The sequence below is a fragment of the Myotis yumanensis genome, unplaced genomic scaffold (genome assembly GCF_028538775.1).
Source record: "Myotis yumanensis isolate MYYU_CA2020_CCGP unplaced genomic scaffold, mMyoYum1.0.hap1 SCAF_1, whole genome shotgun sequence".
NCBI classification, from domain to species: domain Eukaryota; kingdom Metazoa; phylum Chordata; class Mammalia; order Chiroptera; family Vespertilionidae; genus Myotis; species Myotis yumanensis.
The window spans coordinates 159,706,800-159,719,183 of record NW_027223752.1 but is presented as its reverse complement, the minus strand read 5'-3'; the positions used below and the strand labels follow the sequence as shown (position 1 = coordinate 159,719,183).

General features: G+C 46.0%; 1 protein-coding gene across 1 annotated transcript; it reads left to right on the top strand.

The window, feature by feature from the left end:
* Positions 1-3,189: 3,189 nt before the first annotated feature.
* Positions 3,190-11,788, top strand: LOC138992371 (isopentenyl-diphosphate Delta-isomerase 1). The gene is made up of 5 exons (XM_070391105.1): positions 3,190-3,500; positions 4,600-4,772; positions 6,418-6,510; positions 6,954-7,084; positions 10,368-11,788. The coding sequence occupies exons 1-5, from the start codon at positions 3,337-3,339 to the stop codon at positions 10,683-10,685; spliced, it is 879 nt and encodes a 292-aa protein (XP_070247206.1). The 5' UTR covers positions 3,190-3,336; the 3' UTR covers positions 10,686-11,788.
* Positions 11,789-12,384: the final 596 nt, after the last annotated feature.

The following is a 12,384-nucleotide window of genomic DNA, read 5'->3' as shown; positions in this document are numbered from 1 at the left end:
CTGGGGATGTGCCCGCAACCAAGGTACATGCCCTTGACCGGAATCGAACCTGGGACCCTTGAGTCCGCAGGCCGATGCTCTATCCACTGAGCCAAACTGGTTAGGGCTGTTCCTTTCCTATTATTAGTAACTAGGTTAATTGCAACAGTATCAGATCTTCACATTTACTACATTGAATTTTTAAAAATATTTTATTGATTTCAAAGAGAGGGAGAGAAAGGGAGAAACAGATAGAAACATCAATGACCAGAGAGAGTCACGACCAGCTGCCTCCTGCACACCCTGTACTGGGGATAGAGGCAGTATCCCCAGCATGTTCCCTGAGAATTGAGCTCTGACCTCCTGGTTCATGGGTCATGGTTTATGGTTGAGCACTGAGCCACACTGGCCGGGCTGAATTTTGTTTTTGTTTTTTAAAAATATATTTTTTATTGATTTCAAAGAGGAAGGGAGAGGGAAAAATAGAGACATCAATGATGAGAGAATCATTGACTGGCTGCCTCCTGCATGAACCCTGCTGGAGATCAAGCCCGCAATCCGGGCATGTGCTCTTGGCTGGAATTGAACCTGGGACCCTTCAGTCCGAAGACTAATGTGCTAGCCACTGAGCCAAACCAGCTAGGGCTGAATTTTGTTTTTTAAGTTCATGTGTCTATACAACGGTTGTTCCAGGATGTTATGTTATGGCTCAGCCTTGAGCTGAGTTTACCAAGTTAATAGCAGCTAAGGGAACTGAGGGCAAGATCTGCATAGGCCCCACTTCCCTAAAAGCCTCCCAACTACATTTTAAGTGACTCTCTTAGCAATGCTTACTCCATTTTATTTTCTCCATTATTAGGCTAAACATCATTTCAATTACTTTATATTGTGGACAAAAAATGGGCCACGTGCTAACCTGACAAGTTCAGGGAAGGCCTGCATGGTAGTCTTGCAAACTCAAAGACCTAAAGTAACCACAAAGGATGATCTGAAATTAAAACTTTATTTTATTTATTTTTTTGTCTTTTCTATATATTTTTTTTTGAGACATGTACTACTTTGTTACAGGTCAATGATAAAAGAATCCTAGCAATAAGTTCTAACATACAAATGAAGGGTTCCATACAAATAAAGGTCTAATATCTGTTATGCCCAGATTTCAAGATTCCCAAGAAGCCACCAGGGAGCCAGCCAGTCCGATGCAAAAGCAAAGAGTCTTTTATTTTAAGCCCGGGCTTAGCTCCTCTACCTTCCTTACTGACGCAGCAGCAGGTGGCAAAGAGCAAGCAGTCTGCTCGAACCAGGGGTTTCATAGAGGGTTGGAGTAGGGGCGGGAGAGGGGGCTGTGCCCCCCGCCGATTGGCCAGGTGCGAGCTGGTGACCCATTACACAGGATGTGGTCATAGCGATGGCGTGCACTTCCCTTGATTACCATTGGTTAGTCCAGAGAAATGGTGGGTGTGGCTAGCAGAGGCTCCTTCCGAGGGGGAGGGAGCCTTCGCTGAGCACATGGTTCCATACAAAATGGAGGTCCCTTAATGGATGGGAAGCCGGCCACTCGGCTCCCATGCAAGGCCTGCCGCCGTGGGCGTCACCGGGAGGCGGGCCGCCCACCACCCTGCCTGGCCCTTGGGTCGCCCGCTGCTCGGCCCGAAAGTGACTCGGAGGCCGAGGAGGGCGGCCCGGGTCCTTTTGGGCGTCCGCGGGCCTGCGCCTATCTGGTCAGGCGCTGCCTCGGCCATGGCTGCCCGTCATCCTCCCTGCCGGATGCCTGCGGGGCCACGCCGGCCCTTTCAATATCTAAGTGAATGATGTTTTCACAAATAGTGCAAATACAGACAAGTGGTAAAAGAATTATCACCTAGCAAACAATAGTGCAGCCTGTTGTCACATTGAGCAGTTATATTACATGAATTCCACCCTTATTCATAGCAACAGTTCATGAACAGTAAGTATAGAAGCAAATATGCAGTGAAGACATTTCTGAAGGTTATGTTTTCATTCTTTAAGATTGTTTTGGGATTTCTTCATGGATCTTTTTTTTAACATTTGAAGACCTTTATTTTGTATTTGTCATCAAAGCCTTTTTAGTGGCATATTTTTTCTTTATTGATTAAGGTATTACATATGTGTACTTATTCCCCCCTTACCTCCCCCCCCCCCCACGCCCTCACCCCCCTGGTGTCTGTGTCCTTTGGTCATGCTTATATGCATGCATACAAGCCCTTTGCCTGATCTCTCCCTCTTGTCCCCACCCTCCCCTACCTTCCCTCTAAAACTTTAAAAGTAGTTATGGTGGATAGTCAATCTTTACCTTAACTGAGCCTACTGTCTTTTTGCATGACGATAATATACTGAAATGTCTGGGTAACTTGTAACTTCCCTTTTTCCAGACCCCTCAGGGCACAACCGGATGTCCTGGGCGCCAGGATGGGTGCCATAAATTCCTTCATTGTTATTGTTATCATATTAGTTGTTGTCTATTAACTATCCTGTACCCACCTAAGAAGTATGTGTCTATCATTTTACTTTTCATCCAATCCCAGAGGCTTCCCCGACTCCATTATCAGGCTACAGGTCTCCCTAATCTATCACCAATGGATTTCATGTAACCCTCTTACGTCTCCTCTTTTGGTTGTAATGTCTGAAACAAGGTGAAAAACTGCCAGACTCCAGAGCATTCTCCCAACACATTGAGATTCCGCTTCCCGGCAACTGTATGGCTGAAATAAACTCACAAAAATTCTTTATAGGCTTGAATGTCTTTTACGTTAACACTATCTAAACACTGAAAGATAATTTCACATGTAGTCTGCATTACTGACATGAAACCTTCAATGACTATATGGGTAAAATAAATGCTTGCCACCTGCTCCTTAAACTACCTCTCCCTCGCTCAGCAACTGTCCCTGGGACGTCACCGCTTCAGAACTCGCAGAAATTTCCCACTGGAGGCGCCCTCTTTAACGATTCCAAACAATGTACCCGGGGTGAGTGGCCCCCAAGCTGGTACATCAACAGGGACTTGTACCTTCACCTTCACGCCAGGGACCCCGCCCGAGCCAAACCGGCGGAGCGGCTCCGCAATGCATTCCCTGCAGCGCGCAGGCCCCCAGTGCGCAGGCGCGACTCCAGGCTCAGTCCCGCCCAGGGCCGGCCTCCGGGGCTTCTCGATAAGAAGCAGCCCTCCGGCAGGCGGCTCCTCGGCCGCGGGATCCGAGAGACGGAGAAACACTGCACCTGGGCTCCAAGCGGTTCTGCCACCTCCGGTCCCGCGAGAGACCCCGCGCGAGGTGGGCGTGGCGCCATCGCGCGACGTGACGTCAGGCCTTGGCCGCGCGCGATTGGCCTGCAGACATGTGGAGCGCTCTGGCGCGGGCGCGGCCGCCGGCGATTGGCCTCACGGCGTCGGGGGCCTGGACCGCGGGGAGGCGCGCGCGGTGGAGCGGCGGCCGGCGGAGCCTGGACCGTGGGGAGGCGCGCGCGGCGGAGTGGCAGCCCACCGACCGTCGGCACCTCAGGTTCAGTGCGCCCCCGAGGGGAGAAAAGGGGCTCCAGGGGGAGCGATGTGGGGTCGGGGGTCCCTGAGGGCTGGTGACGAGGGGCTCCCAGGTATCCCGAGGCAGAGGAGGGGGACTGGCCCCCGAAGGGAGAGATGGGGAGTTCACCAGGGTGGACGGGGGACAGGTCCCCGAGGGGAGACACTGAGGGCTCCCGGGGGTCCTGAGGGAGAGACACGGGGGTCCGCGAGGGGGACACCGGGGGCCGGTCCCCGAGAGACCCGGAGGCTCGGCGCCGCCCTCAGTGAGCTTTGGTAGGGAGGGACCGCCTTCAGCCTGAGGACCTAACCGGCCCCTTGCCTGGTCGGTCCTGGGAGCCAGGAATGCTTTTTCCGCGTTAGTAGTTGGCGGGGGCGGGGGCGGGGGTGGAGGTATTTTGCATTTGTGAAGATGGGGTGAAGTTTCCCAGGCGCAGTTCGCGCGCTGCCAGGGCGGGCGGGGTGCCCCTCACCGCGGGGCGTTGCTTGCTCTCCACCTGGGAGAGTGGACGCAGCGGCCACTGTCTCATTCGGGTCCCGGCGGAGAAATGGTTAAGTCTTCCTGGGATGTTGGTTAAAGGGCCCCTGAGTGTTGGGCACGTAGAGTGGACGTTGAAAAGCGGATTTTAACAGGTGGGTATTGGCCTAGGAGGGCACATGGTTGCCACCTGAGCCACTTCTGTGTATGTGATGGATTCTGTGGGTTATCGTAGACAGCACGGACGGGGTGAGCGGCGGGGTGAGCGTGCGGTGGGGACTAGGTCAGGGGCGGACAGGCTCCTAGGGAGGAAGGGGTGCAGAGGCAGAGGGGGCACCGCAGGCCTCTGGAGTGCAGAGGGTGGCTGGACAGACATCAGTGCAGACAGACATGAAGTCTGCACACACCTCTCCAGCTGATGGCCAGGAGGGGGCTGCATGTTGGGGGCAAGAAGGGGGGACGCCAGGAGCAGCAGGCCCAGTTCCCGCCCTCGGAAATGGCTTACGTGCCCACTGGGCTCTGGATTCAGAATTGACGTGTCACTGCGTTCATAGGACAGTTCCAGACCTGTGATGCCGTGGCCTTCCTTTCTCCTCCCTCGTAGGATTCTAGGACAGGTCGGACACGCTGTCACCATGCCTGAAATCAACACCGACCATCTCGATGAGCAGCAGGTTCAGCTCCTGGCAGAGATGTGCATTCTTATTGATGAGAATGACAACAAAATTGGGGCTGAGACCAAAAAGAATTGTCACCTGAATGAAAACATTGAGAAAGGTACTGTGTTGAAATACTGTGTGAGAAAGTGACACGCCTGGGCATTGCAGGGCAGCCGAGGAAAGTATGTGGGTAAAGGTGTGACCTTCAATCACATCGTAGTTTATCTCTGCTTCCAGATAGGCGAGTGGTGTAATTATACAACCTGTCTTGCTGCTTTCCCTGCTTAACAGCTATTCCATTTCATGTCTTTTATTCATATACTAGAGGCCTGGTGCACGAAATTCGTGCACTGGGGGAGAGGGTGCGGGATGGGTCCCTCAGCCCAGCCTGCACCCTCTCCCATCTGGGACCCCTCGGGGGATAACTGGCAGTTGGACATCCCTCTCACAATCCTGGACCGCTGGCTCCTAATCACTCACCTCCCTGATTGCCCCTAACTGCCCCCCTCTCCCCCCCCCCCTCCCCTCCCCCACCAGCCTGGTCACCCCTTACTGCTTCCCCTGCTGGCCTGGTCACCCCCAACTGCCCCCCTGCTGGCCTGGTTGCCCCCAACTGCACACCACCACCCCCCTGCCAGCCTGGTCGCCCCTTACTGCCTCCTCCCCACCCCCGCCGGCCTGGTCGTCCCATGCAGCTTGCTGGTCAGTCATTTGGTCATTCCTCACTAACTCCCCTGCCGGCCTGGTTGTAGTCAGCCATCTTGTGAGGGCGTGAGGTTAATCTGCATATTACCTCTATTCTATAGGAGGACTATAGACCCGGTGCACAAAATTGGTGCATGGGTGGGGTCCCTAGGCCTGGCCGGTGATCAGGGCCTATGGGGGCATCTCACCCAGTCCCAGTTGGGGCCTACCAGATGGGTGGAGGGACTACAGGAGGTTTGCCAGCCAGGGGAGGTGGAGAGACCGGGGGAGATTGGTTGGCTGTGGGAACGCACTTGCCACCAGGGGGCAACTCCTGCATTGAGGGTCTGCCCCCTGGTGGTCAGTGCACATCATAGTGACTGGTCGACCAGTCATTTCAGTCGTTCAGTCATAATGGTCGCTTCAGTTTTTATATGTATACATATATATATTTTTTTTAATTCAGGAAGGAAAGGAGGGGGAGAGAGATAGAAACATCATTGATCAATTGCCTCCTGCACGCCCCCTACTGGGGATTGAGCCCATAACCCTGGGTATATGCCCTGGCCAGGAATCAAACCTTGACGTTTTAGTTCATAGGTTGATGCTCAACCACTGGTCCACACTGGCCAGGCAACTTTATGTCTTTCACTCAGCTTCTTCAAGATTGATTTGGTTTGTAAAAAAGAAGAAATATAGTAATCCTAGCAAAATAGCACCTGTCAAGCCTATAATGCTTTTTTCCTAGTGAATGGAGAAAGAGACAAGTATCGTAAATGAAAGCACATACCTTCCCAGCTTTCTCAGGAGAAGCCTCACTAAGCCTAATGTCCCTGGACGGGAGATTGGCTGGTAGCAGACTGGCTGACATATCTCCATTTCTGTCACTTGGAGGCCAACTTCTTGCTGGTACGCCAGAGGTCTTCTCCATTGTAGCCATCTGGAGACTCACTAAATAGAAGACAGTGGAAAAAAAGCAGAACTGCCAGCAAGTTACTAATATCCTGAATTCCAAGTAGAGAATCAGAAACGTAACTGGTATTTTAAAACTATATTAACAGTATTGTTTTTGCTTTCAGGATTATTGCATCGAGCTTTTAGTGTCTTCTTATTCAACACTGACAATAAGCTCCTGCTACAGCAGAGATCAGATGCTAAAATTACCTTTCCAGGTTAGTGTGCCCAGTCGATGTACAGTATTTTGTTGGGAATATAATTTGACTTTGTCATTTGGAACTTTCTGGTTAGCCATTGTCAAAAAGGGAAATCCTGTGAATGACATAATTTCATATTCTACATAAAAGAAGCTTATACAATGAGTGCAACCTAATAAAATAGCAGTAAAGGATAAAAACTGCTAGCTGTATGTGTGTGTATTTTTAAATCTGTATCTTATATTTTGATCTTTTTTGTTAAAAAGGCATTAATAAAGAACTTATCTGTACATGTCTGTTTCACAAAATGATGACTGATAGTCCATTATAACTGATTTAGAAATCAATTTTCAAGAATCATTTGATTAATTTTTCTATTAGTTTTAAAACGTTGGGTTGTTTTGAACTTTTAGACCTACTTTGAGCAAAAGTTAATCTACAGCTATATTAACATGTTCCAGGTTGTTTTACCAATACTTGTTGCAGTCATCCCTTAAGTAACCCAGGAGAGCTTGAAGAGAATGATGCAATTGGAGTTAGGCGAGCAGCACAGAGGCGTTTAAAGGCTGAATTGGGAATTCCCATGGAACAGGTAACTAAATTGATTGTATAACCAACCCCTACAAGGTGAAATCTAAACATACATTAAAACATTTTTCATTAAAATTTGAAACCCAAGTGTAGGTTTCTGTTTTGTAACCTCTTTATAGTTATTGGCCCCCCAAAAAAACCTGGAATAAAGAATATTGAAATTTTCATTTTTAAAAAATTTTTTTAAAAATAAATCTTTTTTTTTTTTTTTAAATATATCCCATTGACTCCTTTACAGAGAGGAAGGGAGAGAGACAGAGAGTCAGAAACATTGATGAGAGAGAAACATCGATCAGCTGCCTCCTGCACACCCCCCACTGGGGATGTGCCAGCAACCAAGGCACATGCCCTTGACTGGAATCGAACCCGGGACCTTTCAGTCCGCAGGCCGACGCTCTATCCACTGAGCCAAACCGGTTTTGGCAAAAAATAAATCTTTATAGTTCCGATTATTAGTTCCCTTTTTTTCCCCCCATAGCTCCCCTCCACCCGGTTCCCACCCCACCCCCTGCCCTTACCCCCTCCCACCCCCACTGTCCTCGTCCATAGGTGTATGATTTTTGACCAGACTTTTCCCGCACCCCCCACACTCCCTTCCCCCCCGAGAATTGTCAGTCAACTCCCTTTGTATGCCTCTGATTCGATTCTATTCACCAGTTTATTCTGTTCGTCAGATTTTTTATTCACTTGATTTTTAGATTCACTTGTTGATAGATATGTATTTGTTGTCACTTTGTTGTTCATAATTTTTATCTTTACCTTTTTCTTCTTCTTCCTCTTCTTAAAGAATACCCTTCAGCATTTCATATAATCTTGGTTTGGCGGTGATGAACTCCTTTAGCTTTTTTTTTTATCTGTGAAGCTCTTTATCTGACCTTCAATTCTGAATGATAGCTTTGCTGGGTAGAGTAATCTTGGTTGTAGGTTCTTGCTATTCATCACTTTGAATATTTCTTGCCACTCCCTTCTGGCCTACATAGTTTCTGTTGAGAAATCAGCTGACAGTCGTATGGGTACTCCCTTGTAGGTAACTAACTATTTTTCTCTTGCTGCTTTTAATATTCTCAATTTTTCTTTTGCCCTTGGCATTTTAATTATGATGTGTCTTGATGTGGTCCTCTTTGGATTCCTTTTTGGGGGGGTTCTCTGTGCTTCCTGGACTTGTAAGTCTATTTCTTTCACCAGGTAGGGGAAATTTTCTGCTATTATTTCTTCAAATAGTTTTTCAATATCTTTATCTCTTCTGGCACCCCTATAATTCGGATGTTGGTATGCTTGAAGTTGTCCTAGAGGCTTCTTGCACTATCTTCATATTTTTGTATTCTTTTTTCCTTTTGCTTTTCCGGTTGGGTGTTTTTTGCTTCTTCGTATTCCCTATCTTTGACTTGATTCTTGGGATCCTCTAGTCTGCTGTTGGGTCTCTGTATATTATTCTTTTTTTTTTTTTTTTAATATATCTTTATTGATTTCAGAGAGGAAGGGAGAGGGAAAGAGAGATAGAAACATCAATGATGAGAGAGAATCATTGATTGGCTGCCTCCTGCACGTCCCCTACTGGGGATTAAGCCCAAAACCTAGGCATGTGCCCTTGACCAGAATCAAACCTGGGACCCTTCAGTCTGCAGGCTGATGCTCTATCCACTGAGCCAAACCAGCTAGGGCTACAGAGAGATCTACAGATTCCTCCTCTTTGGGGTTTAGAGGTGAGGCGCAGCTGTGAAGTAATGCAGGCTGCTGACTAGCTTTAGGCCTTTTGGAAGCTCTGGGTTTCTCTGACCCAGCTGCAGTTTGACAGGTTTTTAGGCGGAGAAAGTCCAGGCCATTAGTATGCAAAAGCCTCTGCTCACAGCTTGGGTGGGGTTGTAAATTGGGTGGGGCGGGGTCTCAGGGAATCACCAGGGTGGAGCAAACAGCAGTGGTTGCCGTAGGCCCTCCCCCGATAGGTCCCTGGGTCTCTGTGGCCCGTGCAGGGACAATGAATGCTGCAAGCACCTCTGCGAGAAAGCAGCCCTCACATTCCCGCCCGATGCCAGACAATCTAGTTTCTCTCTGTATGAGTCTGGGTCCCCAGATTCTCGCCTGGAACTGGAGTTCAGAGCAGTCAGGAGCTTGTATCTCCCTCCTGATTGAAAAAGACAACAGCGTACCCAGCTGCCAGCCCCTTTCTCGAGCTCCTCCATACCTCCACACTTCCACACCTCTGCACCTCCTACCAGACTCAATGCGCTTTTCTCTTTCCTTCCAGTTGTAGAATTTCCACTCAGCCAGCCTTCCTGTGGTTCTGGATGATATTCGTTTTGTCTTTTAGTTGTAGTTTTAATGTGGTTGTATGCGGCAGCAAGTTCAGGTGTTTACCTATGCCGCCATCTTGGTTGTCTCCGAAATTTTCATTTCTTAATATTACTTATCAGAATTTACCTCAGTATTGAAACAGATTGATCTGTTAACCCAGTACAAAGTTGACTATTTTTATAATTGGTCATATCAAAGATGAATTATTTTCTTGTGGAAGTCCTTAAGATTATGAACCACAAGTCTGGGTGAATTAAAATCACCCCCCTTTTCCCAAATTGTCCCCTTTAAGTAAGACAAAATATCTGAATAAACAAAGTATCTCTCATCTAGTTAAATAGCAAGTATTTTTTTCTCCCAAAAAGTAATATTAAGATGTAAAGGGAGACTGATACAATTCCAATTTGAGTGACTGCTTTTTTCTTTCTTTCTTTCTTTATTGATTAAGGTATTACATGTGTCCTTATCCCCCCATCCCCTCCCCCTCCGCCGCGGCCCCCCCGCCCCCGTGACTGCTTTTAAAAAATTATATAATTCTGCCCAGCTGGCATGGCTCAGTGGTTGAGCGTGGATCTATGAAGCAGAAGGTCAGAGTTCGATTCCCCGTCAGGGCACATGCCCAGATTGCAGGCTCAATCCCTGGTGTGTGGTGTGCAGGAGGCAGCCGATCAATGATTCTCTGTCATTGATATCTCTCTCTCCCTTCCTCTCCAAAATCAATAAAAATATATTTTAAAAACAATAATAATAAAATAAAAATTAAAAAATACAATTCTTTCAATAAATAAAATTATTTTTGGTACTATGGAAAAAATTTCGGTACTTGAAACTATATAGTAATATTTCCATATATCATCAATAGAAAATTAAATTTTTAAAGTCATAATTAAAACTCTACTTCTTTTGTTCAGGATAGTACTGAAATGTGGTCAGTTAATTTAGATTATTTGTTTGTTTTTGATATTCTTATTACTGCTTCATTTTCATCCTAGGTTCCTCCAGAAGAAATTAATTATCTGACTAGAATTCACTACAAGGCTCAGTCTGATGGTATCTGGGGAGAACATGAAATTGATTACATCTTGTTTGTGAGAAAGAACGTGACTTTGGATCCAGACCCCAATGAGATTAAAAGCTATTGCTATGTGTCAAAGGAAGAAGTGGAAGAAATGCTGAAAAAGGCAGCCAGCGGTGAAATTAAGATAACTCCATGGTTTCAATGTATTGCAGAAACTTTTCTCTTTACATGGTGGGATAACTTAAATAATTTGAATCAGTTTGCTGACCATGAGAAAATACACAGAATGTGAATGTGGAGATGAATGATTAGTAAAACATGAAAAATGTCTCTACTTAGTAAACTTAAAATGATTTTTTAAAAATTGGGATCCCCAGTAGAATTCTCATTGGATACACTGGTACTTTACAACCCGAATTTGTGTGGAAAAGATGCTGACAATTCTTACTTGTATCACACACCCCACATATATGCACTCCTATTTGTAAAGGACATTTATGAAAGATTATTTTTAAAAAGCAAATCAACTAAACAGTCCTGACAAATTTGAACAAATAAGTGAAGCTCTTTATTTGTGATGTGTTGAGACATTTTCAGAACCCGTAGAGCACTTTATTTGCCAGGTGCTTTACATATCATTAAAGTTTTATCATAGTCCAGAAAAATGTGCAACAGAAACTGTCTGCTTAGCTGCTTCAGAACAGCTCAAATTAACTTTCCATATTAAGATATTAAATTAGGGGAGCAGGTCGAAGGTAACTAAATGGTGTATGTCCTGATTTCTATCAGTCTGTGTTCTCAGAATTACAGGGGACAGACTATTTGTAAAAAGGAAATTGGGTCATACTCTACCACAGGGGTTCTTACCGCTGGTTCTGTTAACATTTGGGCTGGGTAATTCTTGGTTGTGGGGGTTCATCCTGTGCATTGAAGGACATTTAGCAGTATCCTTGGGTTCTATCCACTATTTGCCATTGGTACCCACCCCCCCATCACAGTCACAGTTATTACTGATGCCAAATGTGTGCTGGATGGCAAAGGTGTTCCTGTTGAGAACCACTGCTCTACAAAGTCATGCCATATTGCGGGGAGCAGAGGGAATTAAACAGAAAGGTTAATATTCGTGTTAAATGGAGTTGGGGTCTGGAGTATGTGTATATTAATATTTAAACTGTACTTTGATTGATGCACTTTTTAAAACTCTTGCATAGATTTCTCAGTTTGAAATCTCAAGACAGCTTTATAATCTTTGAATGCTGTGTAATAATAAAAAAATTGTTTCTTACAAGCTAAATATTTTATAAATTTAATGGAAGAATCCATTTCTTGTTAACTCTGAGCAGTTAATTCATAATTTCAGGGAAGATTTGTCACAAGTATTAATTTTACTGAAAAGTAAAAACAATTAAAAAATTACATTTTAATACGGTTGTCTTTTTTGTTAAAATTTTAATACAATAATAGGTTAACCTGCCTATGGTAGCATAAACATAAATGCCATATAGCTTCAAAGTATATTCAAACATTTCTAGTTCTTAAGTTTTCTTTCCCAGGAGGTTTCAAGCTGAAAGCCACACGTAACTAGTTACTCAGCTACAGTGGCTAATGGCTGCCATACTGGACAATGGGTCTTTAGACCAGCACTTGGCACTTTGTAATATATATATTTTTAAAATATATTTTATTGATTTTTTATGGAGAGGAAGGGAGAGGGATAGAGAGTTAGAAACATCGATGAGAGAGAAACATGGATCAGCTGCCTCCTGCACACCCTCTACTGGGGATGTGCCCACAACCAAAGTACATGCTCTTGACCGGAATCAAACCTGGGACCCTTCAGTCTGCAGGCCGATGCTCTGTCCACTGAGCCAAACAGGTTAGAGCATTTGTAATATATTTTACTGATTTTTTTACAGAGAGGAAGTGAGAGGGATAGAGAGAAACATCGATGAGAGAGAAACATTGATCAGCTGCCTCCTACACACCCCCCC

Bases quoted from the DNA above. Each gene is read 5' to 3' on its own strand.
- LOC138992371 (XM_070391105.1), top strand. From the start codon at position 3,337: ATGTGGAGCGCTCTGGCGCGGGCGCGGCCGCCGGCGATTGGCCTCACG. The intron at 4,773-6,417 runs GTACTGTGTTGA...TTTTGCTTTCAG, and splicing joins GAATGAAAACATTGAGAAAG to GATTATTGCATCGAGCTTTT. The intron at 7,085-10,367 runs GTAACTAAATTG...TTTTCATCCTAG, and splicing joins TGGGAATTCCCATGGAACAG to GTTCCTCCAGAAGAAATTAA.